This window comes from Thermobia domestica, chromosome 3 (assembly GCF_964235325.1).
Source record: "Thermobia domestica chromosome 3, izTheDome1.hap1.1, whole genome shotgun sequence".
In the NCBI taxonomy this organism is placed as follows: Eukaryota; Metazoa; Arthropoda; class Insecta; order Zygentoma; family Lepismatidae; genus Thermobia; species Thermobia domestica.
This window is the reverse complement of record NC_137456.1, coordinates 71,521,815-71,544,698: the sequence shown is the minus strand read 5'-3', so window position 1 is coordinate 71,544,698 and position 22,884 is coordinate 71,521,815. Positions and strand designations below refer to the sequence as shown.

General features: G+C 36.0%; 1 protein-coding gene across 2 annotated transcripts in view; it reads left to right on the top strand.

The window, feature by feature from the left end:
• LOC145681453 (uncharacterized) overlaps positions 1 to 22,884 on the top strand; it is a 59,629-nt gene that overhangs the window by 6,918 nt on the left and 29,827 nt on the right. For both annotated transcript variants that reach the window (XM_081753096.1, XM_081753095.1), the window contains exons 4-7: positions 2,506 to 2,612; positions 12,602 to 12,745; positions 17,137 to 17,217; positions 22,376 to 22,606. In XM_081753096.1, coding sequence (XP_081609222.1) covers positions 2,506 to 2,612; positions 12,602 to 12,745; positions 17,137 to 17,217; positions 22,376 to 22,606 — 563 coding nt within the window. The remainder of the gene's footprint in view (positions 1 to 2,505; positions 2,613 to 12,601; positions 12,746 to 17,136; positions 17,218 to 22,375; positions 22,607 to 22,884) is intronic.

Genomic DNA, 22,884 nt, shown 5'->3' with positions numbered 1-22,884 from the left:
ATCGAAACTTACAAATCTCACAAAAAAAATTTGTTGTATATTTTGTAATTTGGCGTCCTATACCAAATATTGCCTCTCTCTTAGGTGTAATTCGGGACACTGAAAATTTTCTTAAAATTTGAGACGTTCCGCTTATTCAGAACAGGTAGCAACTCTAGCAGCAACTGAAGAATGTTTTCATCGAGTTGAAGACTTATTTTGAATCATGTATCCCGAAAGATTGTGATCATGTTTAATATTGCAAATAATGAGCTGTATTGAAGTAAAACTGTGGACATATAAACACTGCTTTTATACTCATTTTACGGTGTATTTGTATTAAATGTAAAATTACCAGTTATACGAGGGTCAGTCAAAAAGTTAGCGGCGCTGCTTAAGAAAATAAAACAGGATAGAAATTTTTTACAATAACTTTATTTGTGTCCTAAAGTTCCATTCACAATCTATTTTTCAACGTAATGACCTCCGTTATTTAAGCAATTGTCAAGGCGTGGTACAAGTTTTTCTATGCCTTCTGTAAAGAAATTCCGTCTAATGCCCGATAACCATTCTTGGGCTGCAGCTTTCACCTCGTCATCCGAGTGGTATCGTCGCTTTGAAAGTTCGTCTTTTATGGGACTAAACACATGGAAGTCACACGGTGAAAGGTTTGGGCTATAAGGAAGGTGATCCCACACTTCGCACCTAAACATTATCAGCATCGTCAATATCTGTACCTCCGTTCTCTTGCACCACTTCGCGATAGGTTGACGTGACATTGCATTTTCATCATACACTTCATGCAACTGCCGATAAATTTCAGTGCAGTTACGCCTTTCCGCCCACAAAGAACGAATCACTGCACACGTTTCCTATTTGGACGCCACTTGCAGCTGTCAAGACATGTTTACGATTGATTATCAGAATACCTCTACTTGCCTCGTGAAAGCCGCTATGTCACATGATACAACTACATGTCTGCGGTGTTGCCACACAGTTTCAAAATAGCCTTTGACAGAAAATATTTATGAAGAAGTGCAACTAACTTTCTGACTGACCCATGTATATTAAATATATATGCTTATCGTATTTGCTCTTGGCAGTGGTGTCATTCAAATCATCTAACAACCGGTTCTAACATATGATCAATATAACAAGTTTACTTTTAGCATGAATACTATTACTGTATTATTCTATTATTATATTATTTTATTATTATTTATTCCACTCTGATACTAGTAGTATTGTCTAAAATTAAGTCATATAGCATGCATATATTGATTTTCAAAAGTAGTTCTAGAAAATTATTATTCTTTTTCATAAGTACTGGATCTAGAGGTGAAGAGATACTTTTAGCAGCCGATTCTGGGAACCTGACAAATTTTAACAACCGGTTCGGGCAAACCAGTGCGAACCGGCTGAATGACACCACTGGCTCTTTGTCAGTAGCTTTCGAACAACTGAATCAGCGGTGCTATTCAGCCGGTTCGCCCCGGTTCGGTAGAACTGGTTGTTAAAATAATTCCAGTTCGGGGAACCGTTTGTTATACCCAGAGATAACAGTAAATTTTACCCAGTTATACCCAGGAACAGTAATTTTTAATTTAACTATCTTTGGTTTTAGAAACTCTTACAGCTACATAGTTAAACATATGATGACTCAAAGCAATGTATAAGCGTTTATTTCTTAACCTCAAATGCTCAGATATCAAGAATGAGAACCGGGGTCACATAAGTGTAGTGGTGAGGGTTATCTATATTTGAAACGTACACATACCATTATCAAGAATTGTCAATCCATTGCTGGAGTAAAGTCTTTCCATTACTTTTCGACAACTATCTATCTTGGATAATTCGTTTCCAAAATATTCACAGTGCTACCTAATTTTGTCACACCACTTTGTATTAGTATGCTGTGTAGGTCTCTACTTGTCAATTGTGGTATCCAGTAAAAAAAATTGTTTTTGTTTACCTTGTATGGTTTGTTTCCTAAGAGAATTATATCTATCCGTCTACATTAATAATAATAATAATAATAATAATAGTAATAGTAATTTTAGTGTCAAATTTCACGGTTATGCCTTTTGGACTAAAAGAGGTGGTTAGTATTAATGAAAGTAATTTATTAAGGAAGAATCGGTAGGATGAGAACTGCAAACGGAACGATAGAAATCCGAAAAATCCAAGAACATGTTTTGCCAAGTACTATACATCTATCAGAGCTCCTTCGTGGCTAAGCGGTTAGCATACGCGCCTATGGCGTGGGAGACCCGGGTTCGATTCCCGGTGGGAGCACATGTAGTTCGGATTCCACGTTAATCAGTAGGTCCACGTCTCATATAGCCTCGCTGCTGAACGGAACGTTAAACTCGAAATCAACTCAACTCAACTATACATCTATCACTCTTTAATGTATTACAACTTGGCAGCACTCTACAAGATTTTATTATTTGTGTAACAAATGAAACATTTTTGTGTATATTTAATATCAATTTTAGATATTATTTTTCCATAATATTCTTCCAGACAAAGGTAATGAAATCATGTGTATAGATTTGAACTCTACGGGCGATCTTCTGGTTTCCGTCGGCAGTGATGCGTCTGTTAAAATATATGATATGTACCTGGCAATGGTAAGAATTCCTTATGATTTTTCGTACTCTTACAATTTATATATATATATAAGAAAATATCCTGATTAACGACTAAGCATAACTCCTTAGCATTGACTTGAAATTTGGACACCAGGTTTACATAGGTTTTGTGACGTAGGGTATGACTAAGGAAATATTTTTGGAAGTTCATCGTAGGAACGAGTAAAATGGGGGTTGCAGTTATTTTAATAAGCTATCCATATCTCGGAAACTCTTAAGGTTAGAAACATGAAGTTTGATTTTTAGACTTTTCAATTATAATAATTAAACACATGCTTCAGCATTTTATTTTTTTTACGTATTTGTCCTAGAAGAAAAGAAAAGAGGTGGGAAGAAAATGGGGTGAGAGTTGCAATTATTATAAGATCTAGAAATTTCTTAGGGTTAGAGACATAGAATTGGTATTTAGACCTTACATTTTAAGTAATTACACATGTGTTCCAGCGTTTTCTGATATTTGTCTCAGAAGAGAACAGTTGAAAATAAAAAGGAATTAGGGTTGCAATTATAATAATAATAAGATATTCATATATCGCAATCCCTCAGATTACAAACAGCTGTCACCTCAGACGGAGCGATTGGTTTCAGTTTAAAACAGGCCTATTTACTGCTGATTCTAATTGTGAAGTTTCCTTGTTATGTTAGTTCTGGTGAATAGAAGTTGCCTCCTCAGGTTGATATTGACACTGAGGACCTTCATACTGACTTGAAGACATTGAATTGGTGTATTAGAAGAATCTTCAATAGAGATACCTAGTATATTTGTAGAATATTAAACAACAAATATTGGATTGCAGGAATGTGTACTGAATATAGACAGTGGAATAGATTGGTTATATAGACAGTAGAATGTTAATTGAATATCCAGTTGACATCTAATAGTACGCCTACTCAAGGACGAGAAGTAGTAATAAAATAAATAAACGAGAATATAAATTTTGCATTTCGATTAAATTGCTTGTGTTATATAAGATATTTCCAATGATTTGTTATCTTTGATATGTTTTTTTTTTTAAAGATTGGTGTGCAAATGGTTATTTGTTAATTATTTTAACTGTAGTTTTTATTATTGATTTGGCGAATATAATGGAACAGTGGGTTATTATGAAATGGAAGGAATGTTGATATATAATTATTTCTATTTCTTTTAATGGCTAGAAGCAGTAATAATGATAGAATGACAAAGTCAGAAAAAGACAAAATATTGATTACCTTTCCTGGTGATACCTTTGAGTGTGAGCTACATCCCAGAGCAAATTTACATTTAAAAAAAGTAGTCAATGAATTTGCACTACAATGTAAATAATGAAAAACTATATTCTATAAGACACACACAGAGTATTATCATCAACCGAGGTGGACAGGTCATAAACCTATAGGATTCATACTCCTGGTATGAACAAAAAACATTCGACAAGTTAGGTGGCCTTGCAACGCACAAGGTCAAGAAACACCCAAACGAATGGCTTTGAAAAAGAAAAGTTAAAAAAGCTTAATTCAAAACAACGCCAGTGGAGTGTCACTGAAGTTGATGAATTTGTGAAAGTTCCTCGAGAGAATGTAAGGAAACAAAATATCAATGAAATAATTCATACTTATTTTTCATTGAGAACCGTAGAGGATATTAGAAACAAAAAGTATAGGTTAATAATGCAAGGAAAGTAGCCAAGGGAAGTTATTTCACAGAATAAAACTTATTCAGTACCGGATGAATATGATAATGTATTTAAAGATGACGTAGATGCAGTCGCTTGAGTAGAAAAGAAATATGTGAGACTGGCGTACACACGGATAGGTGGTTTGATCATAGCTATGATTTAACTAAGGCAAAATGAATTAAAGAACTTGAAACCTTGAAAAGGTATTTCCATTGCAGATGATAACATTTCTTTGAATGATCTCCTGGTTAGCTTATTACAGCAATGTCATGATTAATTCCAAAAATGTATTAAGAAAGAAACCTGAAAATGGTGTTAATAAATAAGTCATCTTGAAAGTGATAAAAAAGGATAAAAAAGACATATTGGGAAGTCAAATTGAGTTGTTAAAAATTGAAGTAAAAATATGCAAAGGAAAATTGAATCACTGATTGGAAAAAGGGAATAAGTGCATCAGACCTAAGTTTTCAATAACGCTAAAAAACCTTCTAGAGGCGTTGTTTGTATTTGTTGCAAAAAGTGTATAATTGATTACTTGTAGCAAAACAACTAACAAACACTAAGACAACAAGAAGAATCTTGTATTGCAGTCCTGGAATTGGTTGGAAAAACTTAAAAATGGAAAAAATATTCCCTTTTTCCAATCAATTAAAGTTGGGTGCAATTGTAATTGTGTGTAGGGTATGTAATGTGCAGTTTGATAGAAAGCTATGAAAATGTACATGTTGAATGCAATGTTGTACGTTAATCTTGGATATATGTATTCGAACTATCACGCATATTAGGCTTCTAACACTTTTATTGTCACCGTTCGTTTTTCTGTACAGCACATGTTATTCGTACAGCAAGAAAAGTAATACAATAGACAACTGAACAAAATACGTAGCAAAATACGTTGTCACAGTAGAATGGGTTTACATAGGGTCCTATCCGTCTGCATCTTCTTCTTCTACAGTTTCTTGATCAGTGGTTTTCCATGAACAAATCATCCTATAAAACTGTTTGTATTGGTCAGGTATGTATTTGATGATTTGTGAAGAATCGTTGATCTTTTTCTGATTGATCGAGACTTGCCAATCGTATGCCTTTGACGTTGGCAGTGCAACGTTTGTGACATTACTTTTGAGTAATCGAAAAATATCAGTTCTTAGTCCATTGATAAACTTATGAGCTTGGACATAACCTGGAGATTCTGCTTTGTAAACAGTGTCTCTATTTACTTACTTGGAATTTCACTGTTTTGTCCACAATGCTACCTGAAGATTTCTAAAGCGGTTACCACCAATGTTTAAAATCTAAGATTTCTTCATTGACAACTTCGTAAACCTGAAATGGAGGATCAGTATTTGTTGCATTCATAATCATGTGGTTATACTGTGCTGGTAAATAAATGCGATTTTGTCGTTTGAGTTCTGGTTTGATTACAGCAAAATTTCGGTCACATGGTAACAACTGTGACCTCTGACAGGCAAATATTGGTGTATAGTGGGAACCGTTATGATACGGTCAGGCTGAAAAGCATTCATGTCATTGAATGATTGCAGTTTTGACCACCACTTGTATCACTGAGAACATGTAAATCTGTAACTGATTGGAGCAAAAAGTTCTCCATAGATTGTGCAATGCAAAAAGAAGGCGAAGTATCGTAACGAAAGCAGAGGGCTCTGGTGGTTGTCTACTTACACACAGTCTCACAGTTGTGGTCGTGTCCTGTAGTGACTGTAAGAAGGAAATAAGAAACGTAGTTATTCCCTTTTTCTAATCAGCGAGAGATTTTGTCTTCTACATTGGTCATATAGAGTTGCCCAAACATTCCAATTTTCTACTCAACGATGCAACTATCTTAAAGGAACACATCTGCTATCTCAGGTTAAAATCGCAAAAAATTGTACTTATTCCCTTTTTCCAATCAGTGGTTCAATTATTATTAAGGATGTGATGATTGAGAAAGAGGAAGCATGGATTAATGAAATATGTGGGGTAAATGAGTTTGCTCAAAAGGAGATAGAATGTCAAGGTGAAGAAATTTCTAGAGAAATACAATGAAATAGGAAAATGTACTAAATCGTTGTTGGAATTGAAGATTAAATCTTCTTTTATGATAAAAGGCTAAAAGAATTTTAAAAAATACAATTGATGACCAAAAATAGTTACATATCACAATAGCGTTGCAACGCTGACGGAGGTAAGCTTATCTTTAGATGAAGACATTTTAGAGAATAATAATTTATTAAGGTTTTTGTAATAATAGCCTAATTTAAACACAACAACTAGAACAGATTATAAATGATATGTTACGTGATGATGATAAGGAAAGGCAAGTTGCTGTTAATAAGAAAGTAATAAGATTGGATGATAAATATTTAGTGGTTATTAGGGAGTATTGTGACTCAGTGTATATTAATTTGTAGTAAGTAAATTCAGGAGATAGAATTATTACTAATATCTGAGATCAAACAGTATCTGATTTTGTGGAGAAAATTGAAGAAGTTTTGAAACTCTTAAAGATATATATATAGGAAAGCAATGATGTGATACAAAGAAAATAAAAAGGAAAAAAAAAAGAAATACAGGTAAAACATTACGTACAATACGCAGCATGAGTATGCCAATTTACAGAACATGTCCAGTAAAGAATCCTGGTAAACGGCTAAACTTGTGTTTGACGATAGAAATATATCTGAACAGGAAAATGTTACTTTAGAGTCAGAAGAAGTTCGTAAACTATATCTCATGATTTAGGGGTAAATTAGGCAGGAGCAGATTAACAATGGTTGAACAAGAGTTAACTGATTATGAAAAATACACTAAAACAACCTATTTCTTTCCAAGAAGATAGGAAGCGAATAAAAAGTGTTTCATTTGGGTCATCACGTAGATTAGATAAAATTAGTGAAAAGGATATCGATAATGGGGAGTTATGTACATACTGGTAAAACTGTATAATTTAAAAATAGCCTTAGGATGTGTTCCAATGAGTTGGAGACAGATCAAAACGGTACTCATTCCTAGAACTGGTAAAGTGTAATTGGCATCCATTGACTATCTCTTCATTATTATGTAGAATTCTGACAGGAATTATTGATACAAGATTAAGATCTGTTATCATTATTCATAATGCTCAAAGACAATTTTTACCATGTAATTGGACTCTTGTTAATTACTTCATATTGGATACTACGCTGAAGCTGGGAAAAAATTCTTAACCTTATTTATTGTTAGTTATTAGATATTTCCAAGGCTTTTGATGCTACTGAACATCAGGTAATAATAGATGTCTTCAGAAATAAAGTTATAGCAGCAAATTATGTTAACATTGTCGCTAATTTATAAGAGAGTAATGAAACTGGGTTTAGTAATTTGAAAGTTAATATTAAGATTAAGCGTAGTGTTTGTTATGGTGACCCGCTAAGTCTACTGTTATTCAATTTGGTAATAGACAGTGGCATAAGGGAGTTGGATGTGAAACAAATGGGGTTTAGTTTTCAAAATGTCCGTATTTATCTACTCGCATATGCCGATGACGTATTACTAGCTGCTAATTTGCAGCATGAACTTCAGTAGATGTAACGACTCGTATATGAGTTGTTAGATAAACTTGATATGAGAATTGTTGTGGTAAAATTAATGTTTGTCATTTGGTATTAAGCCATGGTATACAGATCAAATATCATATAGACGAATTAAGTAGAATACTGACAAATTTTCTGTAGACACATCAGAAAATTTATTTGACTCAGGTAAGTTTTTTTTTACGTGTGGATTGCGAGTTTTAGTGAACATTTATTTCTGAACTCTATTGATTAATTAATTAGAAAAATGGTTGCATTTGGTAGACTTAATTGTAGATAGTGTATTCTATTCAAAGAAAATTGACGGTGAACTAGAGTTCCCCAAAATTCACAATATTATATTGCTCATCCAGGTCAAGTTTATTTATACAGTGAGACCTCTGGAAAATGATAACTTTATGATTGAGATTGTAAACGTATTGAAAGATCATGAAGTTAAAGTTAAAAGACAAATCTTTTGCAACATGGAAAAGAAAGCAAAGACGAGGGAAATGTATTCAGTACTTTTACAATGACTTTATCTCTAGTTGTTTCTTTTTTAACAATGGATTTTCCCCGGATAATAAGTTAATGGATGCATTTAAGATGTGTATTAACACTTATGGCGTTAGGGTAACTCTGGCTAGAGCTCAGCCCAATCTAAATGTTGAGTGTAGGATTTGCAAGAAGCCGATTGAGTTTATGGCCCATGTTTTGGGAAAATGCATTGAACATGTTAATCGCCTTTTTTTATTTTTTTTAAAAAGAAACAATCAAGAGGTTAACATCCTGGAGAAGCACTGTGGGATTAAGGGGTTTCGAACTGGCAAAGAGTTAGAATTCTATACCAGTAAGGGAAACTGAAAACAGATCTTGTAGTTCAATACTCACTCATGGATATATCCATAACGTTACTATTCGATTTGAAGAAGGTAGTATGGGGGAAACAGATTTCTTGTAAAAATACTATGTAAAATATTTCATGATAACAAGAAATTCAAAATATTACCGCTAATTATTGGTTCTAGGGGAGAAATTACCAAAAGCGACCAAAATTGAAAGAATTTAAATGTGGCTAATTTCACTGTCAATCGTGCGCATTTAGATTATAGCAATTAGTTTTATTAATTTAAGGATAATGATGATTTAGAAGAGATTTTACTGTAATGTGGAGACATTTTTGTTCACATATAACAGAATTTAAGGATTTTTAATGACTTTTAATGAGTTTTAATAATTTAATAATTTTAATAATTTAATATTATTTTAATAAAATAATAATAAATATTTTAACAATTTTCTTTTGACTATACGTATTTATTAATGTGTTACTTATTGTTGTAACGATGTTGTTGCTGTTTTGGAAAACAATTTGATTCTTAATACATTATTATTATTATTATTATTATTATTATTATTATTATTATTATTATTATTATTATTATTATTATTATGTTTTATCGTGCCTGATTTGGTCTGTGGCGTATTTTATGTTTGCTAGCTATTGATTTGTGTGCAATGACGCAACCAGAATTTTATTTCGGGAGGAATCTATAATACCTAGTACAGTAGTCTGCAAATGACATGCTGCACCATCTGATATTGACAAAATTGAAAGTTTGAATTCTTCCCATCACAAGAAATTTAGTTATCCCTATTATTACCACGCCACTTAAAATAAGAATTCAAATTCACAATTATTAAGACAATATTTCGCACATGATGTCTCATGCCTCAACACAGATTAAGAACACTCGTGTGTGTATGTGAGTGTTATACATGTAAAAATTGGGATATAGTATACAACAGGTCTTCTTCATTTCCCGAGGACTCACGAAGTTCAGTCTTTTACGGATTATTCATTGAGGATCTAGGAACTCGAAAATGGGGTAACAAAGCGACTTTCATTTACTTATCGACTGAAACTTGTACATGACATACCACCATTTCTGTACGCGGTGCAAGAGTTTGAACTATCCTCGAGTACGGTGCACTTTATGTGCGCCTCTGTAGTGCCCTTGTACTTTATATTTCACTATGTGTGTGTGTGAGGGGGGGGGGACTTGAACGCATATTGCATGTCTTGTGCTCGTGGATAGTTCTTACTGTTGCATTACGTACAAACGTGATGGTATTTCAGGTAGAAGTTGTAATAGCACACATAAGAAACGCAGATCACGGTGTACTCATACTGCATATTCCAGTGTGAGTACAACATGATCTGGGTTTCTTATGTGTTCTATTACCACTTGTACATGACATACCACCATTTCTGTACGTGGTGCAAGAGTAAGAACTATTCTCGAGTACGGAACACGATGAGGAGCTGTTGTATACTATTACCAAAATTGTTTATGGTGAGTGCTGCTTTATACACTTTAGCCGTAAAGTTCTCTTATAATGTTAGGCTTACAAGTTAGGACTAACGACATATAAATTTTTCCAATATATAACATTCCACTAAACCAATCATTGCCAAAATGTAAATATGAATGTTCACTTTAATATAAACTATAATTCCAATGAAAAGCTGATCTAAACAAAAACATATTTATAAAATATATAACCATGAACAAACACTCAATGCATCATAGCAAAAACTATATAATTTGAATCTAAACCATCCACATAATACAGTCTCAATTTTATCTTCTTTAAAACATTTTCACTTTGACATGTGTGTACTGATTGCAGCACTTATTTCCCAACAGTGAGTTTCATATTTTTAATGGTACTGGACAAATGACAAGCAATAATGATTTTTTTTGAAATTTCACCAAAATTTGTCTACAACGCTCACTGAGAAAAATCCGTTCTCCGAACAGCGGTATATTGTACAATCCGCAGAAAAAAAAACTGCAACATGAGCATGTAAGTTTATTGTGAAAGTGCGCCTAAACGCGCAGGGAATCAATATAACGTCTAAGTGGCACGAATCACGCCAGAGAAACCTCGGTGTCCTCCCCTGCACACTTATTTTGGTGCAAAAGACTACGTCGTTTCGCAATAAACTTACATGTTCATGTTGCTGGGTTTTTGCTGCGGACTGTACGGAATTCTCTTGCTTACTACAGAAATCAGTACGGAGCATACGTTATCCGTATGCTACATAGGCACTGCCCTTAGATGTTAAATAATGTCGTTGCAGGATGTTTGATATCTAACAGTCTTTATTATATTACATACATACTGTATATGCATGTTACCTTCGTCAACTATATGTTATACACGTGCATGTGTATGTGAGATCCTGACCGCCTATATTGTTTCATATGAAAAGTACATACAGATGGAACACTTGTATAGAAAGTACTATAAAACATGCGTTTTCAGTTATACGTTTGCTGTATGTTAAGTCCAAAAACTACAGGATTTACAAATATAACATACGATTTTACGTACGCCACATGCAATTTTTTCTCTCAGTGCTGCTGGATAAGATAGGCCAGGTTAGTTTCGAGAGGGGCCTGGGCCCCCGAGCTCGTAGGTGGTTGCGCCACTGTCTGTTATTATTAAAACTTCGTATTTTATTTAGGCTTATGCAATTATGAATATTAACGAGTTGTATGATAGAGTTAACAATCAGAAATAACGTAGGAAAAGAGAGAAGGGAAATGAATAAGATTATACACAAACTTATGATTCTATGTAGACCCGTCTTAGAAAGTACGATTATGCTTTGCTATTATTATTGCATAAATTAGCTATTATTAACATTTGTATATATGTAATGCGTGTTAATCTAAATGTTGTATTGCTTTTAATACTTATTAAAGATAAGAAGGGGTCAAGATGATTCCTAAGATGCATAAACTTTCACCACATTGGAATACCCCTTCGGGCCTTTGTGTGTTAGAGGCATGAAATGTGGTATCAGGGGCGTACCCAGGGGGGTGATCGGGGCGATCGACCCCCCAGAAGTGGAAACTTTCTTATTTTATATATAAATAAAACCCATCTCAGAGTTTGGAGCTTTTGAAAGTAGCTCTAAGTAACAGTATTACAACCCACCGCACCCCCAGTAGAGGTCTGCACGGGCTGGGACCAAGCCCGCGGACCGGGTTCGGGCCTACAAAGCATATATCGCTTCCGGCCCGGGCCGGACTTGGGCCGTAAATTTTTAAATATACAATCATATTTCTTGGGCCTTTTCGGGCCTAACTTTGCAAATATACTATACAACGATATATATTGCACCATTCTTTCTGGGGAACTTTTAAAGCACAACTGCAAAATTAAACCTCTAATTGCTGTAAAAAAAAAAAAAAAAAAAAAAAAAAAAAAAAAGTGTTAATTATTAAGTTTCTGTAATTCTGGCTTATTTCGGGCTCATTTGATTATCACATGAGCTTGGGCCGGGCTCGGGCCTAAATGCTAAAACATATTTCGGACTCGGGTCGGGCCCTTGTAAATTCACAGGCCGGGACTAAAAATTCAGGCCCGTGCAGACCTCTACCCTCCAGAAGTCCGTCCTGGATCCACCCCTGTGTAGTATTAGACTTAAATTTAAAATAATTAAACACGTGTTTCAGTATTTTTAGCCGTTTGACCTAGGGTAGAAGGAAAAAGGAGTTTAGGTAGTTTACTAAGATACCATATGAGACATTAGAATTAGAATTTTGTGCGAGGCTTCTAAACGAAAGAAGGTAGAACGCGAAATATTGGCCTCAGTAATTGATAGCACTTTCGCATATACAGATGAAATTTTTTGTTCGAAATAAATTCATTATTATTATTATTATTATTATTTTTTTTTAAGCCGAACATTATCTACGAGTGTCCAGCAGATTCGGAAAGAAGAAAAATCCGTTACCTTGGTCATCGAAGAAGAATATGTGCTGTGAAGTTTCTGAATGAGGAAACCCACGTTGCCGTCACAGGTGGATGGGATTGTACTGTTAAGGTTACTATCTAGTCCTTCATACGCTGTATATTTATTGTGGTAAGAGACATGATAATATTATTTTGAAAAATAAGAGACTGTTTACCGACAGAGAGAAGCAAACGAGATTATTCGATATCTAATTAGACTTCCAAACTATGCTGTATACAGGGTGTTTTAAAACAGCACCGGCAACGTTTGGGAGGTGATTCCTGACACTAAAATAAGACAAAAAGTATAGAACAACCTAGGTGCATAAATGCTTTCTTTCGGAGATATAGGCTGCCGAAAACATGAGAAAATGAACTTTAAAGGTCCATAGCTCCAAAACTATGGGACATACCGTAGCCGGGTCAAGACTTCACTTAGGAACTAGTATGTGCCCTATCCAAATATTCCTGTTTCAGAATCCTGCGGTACTCGCGCAACAATTTTTAAAGAGGTAGTTGCTGAGTACTGTACTTCAACTTATATACCCGTAGCGAAACTCCCTCTATAAAAATTGTTGCGTGAGTACTTTAGGATTCTGAAATATAGATTTTTGGAGAGGGTTTCTAAGTGAAGTCTTGACCCAACTATGATAGGTCCTTTAGTTTTGGAGCTATGGACCTTTAAATTTCATTTTTTTCATGTTTTCGGCAGCCAAGAACTCCGAAAGGAAGCATTTGTGCACCCAGGTTGATCTATACTTTTTGTCTTATTTTAGTGTCAGAAATCACCTCCAAAACGTTGTCGGTGTTGTTTTGAAACACCATGCATAAATATGGGAATTTTATATAATATTACTTACGAGACGAGAACGAGGGCGGGAGAAATTCTATTGTAAATTCGAGACGAGACGACAAATTTGACGAGTCTCGTTGAAGTCGCTAATTCACTTAAGTTTTAAATCTCAAACGCTCATTTAGTATTACATGATTTGTAATATAAAATCTGTAAGTAGATAAAATGACTATAGGAACATAATGAAGAGCATTTATGAACGTTAAAAGATCCTATGCTAGTCATTACACAAAATACTCCAATTATAAATATAGGGCCTACCTTGAACGTTTCCCATATCACACTCTTCGTGGATCTTTCGTGATGCATTGTGATAACTTCTAGATGAAATAAAAAAAAAAAAAAAATCAGGGCATAAATTTTGAACATAAATTTACGAAATGACACGATAAAAAGCTCTTCAAGAGTCGAAATAAGACGAGACTTGTACAAAATTAACGAGACGAGAAAATCATTTGTCAGAATGACAATGTCGCCCCGTTTCTCGACAGGTGTAAGAGGAAAAAAGATAAGAGAAGGCGGAAACTGCTTTTTGATATGGATTCAGCGTCATAAAAACAGGTTTTATCTAAAGTTCTACCCCTGTACACCAGAAATGGTAGAAACCGATGATTTCTACTTTGAACGCTGATCGCCATAGAGTAAAAATGGTAACAGTTAAAGTACGTTTGTTTTATCTTGGCACACTTCCCGCCAGTGCACTTGGTTGGTTTTTAAAGTATTTTCTGCTAGCGCTTACGTGAACCTTTTAATCCAATAGCCACCTTATTGGCTTTGTCTTGTAGGTGACGTTAGTTGTCAGCCAGCTCATCAAATGAAGTCATTGCTATTTGGCGGGTATTTGAAGTGCTTAGTTGCCACACGCGAACAAGTATGCCACAGTGACTTGTGAGTGGTGTGGCGTTTTGATGTGTTTTCTAGCGTATTGTAACTCGTAACTTTACGGCGTGACAAGAACGCGTTGCAGAAAGATTCATCCTTTAGGCGGGAAGAGTGCCAAGATAAAACAAATGTACTCTAGCGACAAGCAATTTTTAAATTTAGATTAAATGTCGCTAGAATAGGTTTCGTTTTTCTCTCTTAGTCGTATATTCAAACCAGAAATGAAGTTTATCAAGTATTTCCGATTTTAACGTTGATCACCATAGAACGAAAACGGTGATAAATACGAGGTGTTAAAAAAAAGCAGCGTCCTTAAGCTTAAAAAATAATTCAGCGTTTTGGAAAAAAAAATTAAAGGTTTTGTATAAAACCATTTGCTACTAAATGAGTTGAAAACCTCGGGGGTGGCTTTGATTGCTTTGTAGAGTGCTGCCATCTACTGGATTACGTGCTTCGTAACGACCTATCGCTTTTTACATTTTTTTGGCAGGTAATTGACATATTAACATGTTCTAAATTTGTTAAATAGAACAGTGTCGAAAGTGGTGTGCAGTGATAATGGAAAATCTGGATTTGTAGTTAAAGTTCTAAGGTTCATATCTATGAGAAGTGTTTAATATTCGTAAATAGAAATTTAAATAGATATATTTTATTTCTATTTATTTATATTCTTTCGGGACTTAACTTTGGGGTACGTAATATTGAACATTCTTATTAGATATGTTCCATAAGTCTTTAATAGTAATATGTTTATTATAATATTGGATTTCAAAATTTAATTTGTTATAATAACCTATTTAAGTAGTGAAAATTGAAATTACAGAAATAAAGTACCATAAGCCAGCATCTGAAAGTGTTAAATGAGGAAACACTACTTAAATTATTGAATCAAGATTTCAATAAGAGTTTTTTAATATTTAATAATAATTATTGTAATAAATTGTTATCCTTTTTGGAATTGATTTCTTTAAATTTGAATTACTAAACCAGGGATGCAAATACTACTCATCCACTCGCCCGGGGCGAGGTGCTTATCGGTGCGGGCGAGTATTTATCATATCGAAGGTAAGTAAATGATTTCTGTTATGGGATGTGGGCTAGTACCTTTTTTTCTTGGACTAGTAAAAGTTTGTTGCTTATTTGCATCCCTGTACAAAACTATCCTTTGTACCAAGTTTGCACACTGAAAACATCTCGGGTGTTGCAGTATACTGTCGTTCGATTGCTGCAGTCCCAAGGAAGAGTTCCATCTCCTTCCTTGTTACTGTACTAAAACCAAAGTGGAAGAAATCTACAACTTCCGGTTTCAATTCTGATTCCCTTAGCACAAGAACGGAAATAGATAGCGAGTTTATGTTCTCTTCATATCGATTTAGCGTCTTCGAGCTTATCTCTCTATTGCAACCGAAAGTGATGGATGTATCATTTCTGATTGCAATGTTGAATTCCCATAGTTTGGAAGTCTACCGTGATTTTACACGCACTTCTTTCTTTACGCGAGTTGGGTGTGCAAAAAACAATTAGGTTAGAACTGCCATTTTGTGTAAATTGAATCCTATTTGGGATTTCAAATCTCTCCCCCCCCCCTGAGTTTGAGATATACAGGGTGTTTCAAAACAACACCGCCAAAGTTTGAGAGGTGATTCCTGACACCAATACAAGACAAAAAGTAAGCTCCTCCGTGGCTAAGTAGTTAGCATACGCGCCGAAGGCTTCGATTCCCGGCGGGAGCTCATTTGGTTCGGATTCCACGTTAATCAGTAGGTCTACGTCTCATATAACCTCGCTGCTGAAAGGGACGTTAAACTCAAAATCAACTCAACAAGACAAAAAGTATAGACCAACCTGGGTGCACAAATGCTTCCTTTCGGAGATATAGGCTGCCGAAAATATGAAAAAATGAACTTTAAAGGTCCATATCTCCAAAGCTATTGGACCTACCGTAGTCGGGTCAAGACTTCATTTAGGAACTAGTATGTGCCTTATCCAAATATACAAGTTTCAGAATCCTGTGGTACTTCCGCAACAATTTTTATAGAGGTAGTTGGTAAGTACTTCAAATTATATACTCTTAGAAAACTTCCTCTATAAAAATTGTTGCGTGAGTACCTTAGGATTCTGAATCATGTATTTTTGGATAGCGTATGTATTAGTTCCTACGTGAAATCTTGATCCGACTACGGTAGGTCCCATAGTTTTGGAGCTATGGATCTTTAAATTCTTTTTTCCATGTTTTCGGCAGCCTATGGGAAGCATTTGTGCACCTAGGTTGGTCTATACTTTTTGCTTTATCTTGGTGTCAGGAATCACCTCCCAAACGTTGTCGGTGTTGTTTTGAAACACCCTGTATGTATTTTTCAAATAAAATTATAATAATATAGTAATGACAAATGTGAAATTCTACTTATATTGGAAAGTCTCGTTCACCTTCCCCAAAGCAAAAAACGAAAAGAAAATACTGGATTGACAATATATTGATAGATATTGTTCCACTTCTCACAAAAATAAATAAATAAATAAATAGTATTAGTATGTTATTTGTACTTCAACCTCTTGTTGATCGACAGCTATTTAAGAGAATTGTTTGTTAATCATTGATATAGTACCATACAGACTGTGATACTCGTACCTCACGTGAATTCTTGAGTGTCGATATTCACTAGAACGCATATATGAAATATGGCTAAAATGAAATGTTGAAATGATTTGTAATTTTATACATTTTATGATTATTTTTTCTTTTCCAGCTATGGGACATAAGAACTAAAGAGGGCGTGACCATGACTATAGAAGGTCCATATATTTGTGGAGAAGGACTCGATGTCAAAGTAAGTTTATTTATTTCGTCTTTTTCTTTTCTTTCTTCAATACTTGTGTAGTTCATAAAGAAAGAGCTCAAATGGGGAAATTCCATATAAAATGACATTTGATATTAATATTTAGTAGTTCTTTTTCTATCATATACACAAGGCGCGTACAATAACGATTTGCACTATTTTCAATTCAGGCGCGCATTTGCTTTCATGCGGCGGGCATCTTACAACTGATAGCTAGTGTACCCATAAAGTAGCAGCATGTGCCAGAAGTGAGGAACAGAGGCGGCAGCGGCAGCTATAGTGTTGCCAAAATGTCTTGAGCCGTGGCAAAAATGCGAACTAAAGCTCACATCCTCGATACACCCACGCGTTGAGCCAATAAGAGTTCAGTTGTTGCGAAGCGAGAGAGCCTTAGCGAAAGGGAGTTTAATTCCTTCAGCCGATAGCAGCGCTTGGAACAGAAGACCAGGTGTCAAGTCAATGTAGTGTATCTTTAGTAATGATTTTAGGGGTTGACCTGGGGAAACTTCTCTCGGAGTTACGAAATCCCCCAGGCATGTCTCCAATCGGATTCAACGTGAGCTACCAGTATTTTCGCAGTACTACTTTCACCCTTTGTGTATTGGGCGTTCTCCCGGGGAAAATCATCTGAAATCATCACTGACGTACGCCAGTGTCAGTCTGAGTATGAACAGAAGAGAGAGCAATGTACAGCTCACAAATGACGAGAAGAATCCTAGCAGAAGTAGTGTGACGTAGGTATGAGCTCGCCCACTTTTCGCACGGGTGTTTCAAATGACACCACGGAATAGCACACAGATAACTACCCGGAGTAGCAGACGACATCTAAGTATAGACTACACCTCAAAAACCGAAAATGGACTTGACCGTGTCGTTGACCTTACCCCGTTTCCCCTGTTTTAGGGTTCTTCTCGTCATCTGTGAGCTGCACCTGGTCAATGGTGAACAAGTAGTTTCTGTGGAAGAAGGGCAATTCGCTGCAGAGACAGGCCATCATATGCTGCCATAAGGCTGGAAAAGCTGTTGCACTCAACTTTAAAAAAAAATCAGGAAGAAAAGTCACCGTCATTTTACCATTTAATATTCAAAGCGGGTCCAGTAGGTGACAATGAAGAACACCAATGTCACATCTTCAGAACTCGACGTGAGAACAGAACTCACCAGGAACACTTTGCAGCACATCGTGCACGAGCATCTACAGCAGAGGTGGACTGGCTATGTAAAAAGGGCGCGGTCACATACTCTGGGAGGGCGCCGTCCATCCGACGTTTTCGCTTGTATGGTATATCCCCTCCTAATAAAAGGAAGTCCCGGGGGACTTCCTTCGGAAAATTAGTACACAAAAAACAACAAAAGATTAAGTAGCTATTGCAGTTAATCACGATAGAATTATACAAATTCAATATTTTCATAAACAAACAAAGAGACTTTGAGTACTAAATATATTAGACCTATATAAATCTGCACACTTTAACTGACACTACAAAAATCACACCAGTTGTTTAAATTCTTCGGCTACATTTGTTAACAGCCTAATTATAACTGAAGATTTGAGTTAAGTTTGGGGCTTATGCTATTTTTCATACTTCTGTCCTTTTAAAGCTATGTTCATCATAACATTAACTTATTTTTCATCTATTTTTAAAACTTTTGCTAAAAAGTATACATGAAACATTTACTACAAATTAACAAAAGTAAATTTAGAATTATATACCTACCTAGTGAAAAAAGAAATTCAAAAACAAAACTGGAAAATAAAAGTAAAGTCACTGCTTTATGCTTGAAGGAGCCTTCGCATCTCCTTGCTTTTCTCACACATTTTGTCAATAATAAGATTGTTGTCTATTTTGGTCAGAATGTCTCTTTCTGAGTTCATCAAGAACAATGATTCCAGATGTTCATCTGTAAGTCTTGAACGGAGTCTTGTTTTTATGTATCTGAGCTTTGAAAATGCTCGCTCACAGGACACTTGTGTTGCCGGTAATGTAAGGAGATATTTATAAACTTTAAATAATTCTGTGTAGAGTGTTGTGTACATATTGTACTGCAGAATCACATCGAAGGCGCACTTAAAGCAAGAATTGCACTTCACTCCATCACATTTTATAGACCTTAAATCCACAATATCGTCAGTTGGCCCCAAATATTCCTCCTCATCCTCCATGAAATATTCAGAAAACTTGTCCTCTTCAATTAAATCTTCAATCGTACGAACCTCAACAGCTTCTCGATTCTTTTCTTGGTTCTCATAAGGGGATTTTGAAAACTCTTCCCACATTGATGAAAACGAAATAAGCTCTTCTTTAAGCTTTCCCTCTTCACAACCAGGAATTAATTCAGTGATTCTTTTCAGTGACAACGAAGCCAGACTTAAACTCTTGAACTTCTTAGAATCAAAACACTCTAAATCTAAGTATAAGCTTTGACTTTCAGCAAATCGTTCCTGCATGCTGATAGAAATTTGGTCTAGAACACAGTTGAAAACTGTTACTTCAAATCCGTATTTACTGTCTTCAATTACTTCATCAAAATCTGATTCCCCCTGCCATTTTCTTTCTTTTTCTACATCTTACCTCAGGCAATTCTGTTTCTATAATAACTTGTTCTAGACTAGGAACATCTGTAAGGAGTCCTTCAATACTGTTTGACATTTCTGTTGCAAAGTGTTCTGCTGCTTTGTAGACTTTATGAAACTGGTCCCTAGCTTCTTTCAACTTATTTTGAGTTGAGGATATCAGGCGCCATGCTTGGACATAGTCTAAGTTTTCTGTTTGCAAGTAGTCTGATAAAGGTGCGGTATGCTGAAAAATAAAAAAAAAACATCATAGCCACAATGATAGTCTCGAAGGAGCACAACTTTTGAATGAGAGACATTGTATCATGTCTGACTTTGGAATTGAATTCTTGCGAGTTGCCAATCACACTTAAAGCTGCCACGAGTTCCACATATACTGGTTTTGATTTTCTTGGTCTGGCATCCTTTGATTCGGGTGCCCAGTAATGAAAGTGTTCAAATATTTTTACAGCAGCGTTGCTTTTACTTCTCCATCGAGTTATCCCAATAGCCTCAAGACGGACGCTTGGGCTTTGTTCCAAGTACACCTCAAGTCGTTTCTGGGATTCTTTCAAAAATATCTGAATTTCCTGGAGAAGCCCAAAGAAAGATATATAAACACCCAAACTCGGCCAAAGGGCAAGGCCGTAGGCCGAGTAAAGACTGGATCTGGGGGCGGAGCAGTGGAGGTGGTAGGGTTGATATATAAAAATCATCCAAAATGATTGATATTAGAGTCAAATCTATAAATTTCAGGGTCCCTAAGATCATTATAATGATTCCCAAAGCCAAAAACAGAAAAAGCGAGGCCGCAGGCCAAGCAAATACCGGGGTCTGGGATGGAGCCCTAGTTGGCCAAAGGCTAGCGAATTTATAAAATAATTATGTAGCGTTTTTTAAAATTGTGTTCAGAGAGGAAACTGTGCGCCTTCACGAGGCTAAGACGGGTCTTAGCCTCTCCCGAGGAGGGCGCAAAGGCACTGGTGTGAGGAGGGCGCAGCGGCCATCGGGCCGGTACTTGATTATGGCCAGTCCACCCCTGATCTACAGTTGGGAAAAGTGTCTGCTAGATGGGTTCCAAAGTTGTTGACAGTTGAACAAGAGAAACAACGCATTGACGTTTACAATGATCTCTTGCATCGCCATGATCCTACAGAGTTCATGGATAGGATTGTCACCTGGGATAAGACTTGGCTGCGTTATCATGATCCACAGACAAAAACATAATCCAAGGAATGGAAACACCATCACAGTCACCTCCAAGAAATTCAAGACAGCGACGACAATCTATGACCACAGTCTTTTGGGACATCGAAGAAATCCTACTCACTGATTGTTTGGAGTTGGGTACAACGATCACCAGCTCTGCGTAGTCTCTAGTTTGAAGAATCTACGACGAGCGATTCGGAAGAAGTGGCCGCAAAAATGGCCAAGATTTTTTGTCGTGCGTGTGCACACGAGCCGAGAAATAGCCATCGCTGTTACCAAGTTGTCTTTCAAAATGTTCCAGGGGCGCTGATTTTTCTGTAACTTTGGGGGGACATTCAGATGTCCCACGGTTATGCCGGTTAGTCTAAAGAAGACGGTGATGATGAGAGATGAGTTAAATGGTGAAATGGAAACGGGAGAACCCCGAGAAAACCCATGAGCACGGTGTGTTTGTCCACCACAAAGTCCATACGGCGCGAGCTGGGATCGAACCAGGGACCCCAAGCACCGGAGGTGAAAGCTCTACCACTGAGCCACCGCGCCCCCGGCATTCAGATGTGTGTTCGGGTTTAAAACAATGGTTTAAGAAGGCATATATGAGGATTTGAAGACAAACTGAATTCAAATGATGCCAAATATTGTATATCCATTACAAAAATACATATAACAATGAAAAATACATATTCATAAAAATACATTGGGGCCCACATGAGCATTGGAGGTCCCGGCCTCTCCAGGATCGGTGCCCATACACGCATCCCATATTCCCTCGAATTAGCTCCAGGCCCGAAACCAGCCCCAGAAGTTTGGGTAAACCATGAATGTGTTACGGGAGGGGGAGAGAGGGGCAAGTCATTAAAAATTCTCTTACAAATATCTAAATTGTGTTTTGTATCATTTGGTATTGAGGTTTGGAGGGACCACGAAAAGTTTAGCGGGGGCCAGGCCCCCTCTGGTTGCGGGCCTGCTTAGCTTCTAGCGATTATCATTTGTTCGTGTCTCCAAAGAACAATCTTCGTGGTCATAATATTCATGACTTTGAATAACTCGTAAAAGCTCTCCACATATTGATGTGACGCAGGCACATTTGGAGGACTTTATTTTGGGGGTCCAATTAATTTCAGTAAAGGGATAAATGATATTAACATTTGTAAAATAAATCTTCCCTAAAATTTCACTCCACAAGATCTATTCCCTGAGGAAAAAATTGATCATGATAGAATCTACTTGCTTCCGTATGTTTTGTTTAACTTTTGATGTCAGATATTATTTTTTTCTGCTACTTGTCATATTTAACAGATAATTTTCTTAAGTATTATTATTATTATTATTATTATTATTATTATTATTATTATTATTATTATTATTATTATTATTATTTTCTAGGACCGTGGAATTATAACAGCATCATTTGTAGCTCAAGATTCAATACAACTTTGGGATTATCGAATGGGCCGACTTCTTCGAACAATTTCACCCGTCACAACGTGTGTCAAAGTATCTGGTCAATTTTACTCTTGTATTCAATTCTTTGATGGTGACAAAGTTGGAGATACAGTTATCGCAGGAGGAACTGGAACGGGAGACGTTCAAGTTTTTAGTATTAAGCGTAACAGGGTATGTTTTTCTTATTTCTGTGTTTTCATATGGGGAAGTTGGCGAAACTTTAACACCGATCTTTTATTATTATTATTATTATTTATTTCTACATACTTCTGGGCGTTACCGGCATCTATGATATTAACCATGTCGGTCCCGGCGTCCCTCACAGGGAACATAAAATATGACGACATTATAATTTCTTTATAACTTTAAAATCAGACTGGCAACATTGAAAACTGTCCATCTATGATCATCCCCTGTAAACAGTTTTCAATGTTGCCAGTCTTATTTTA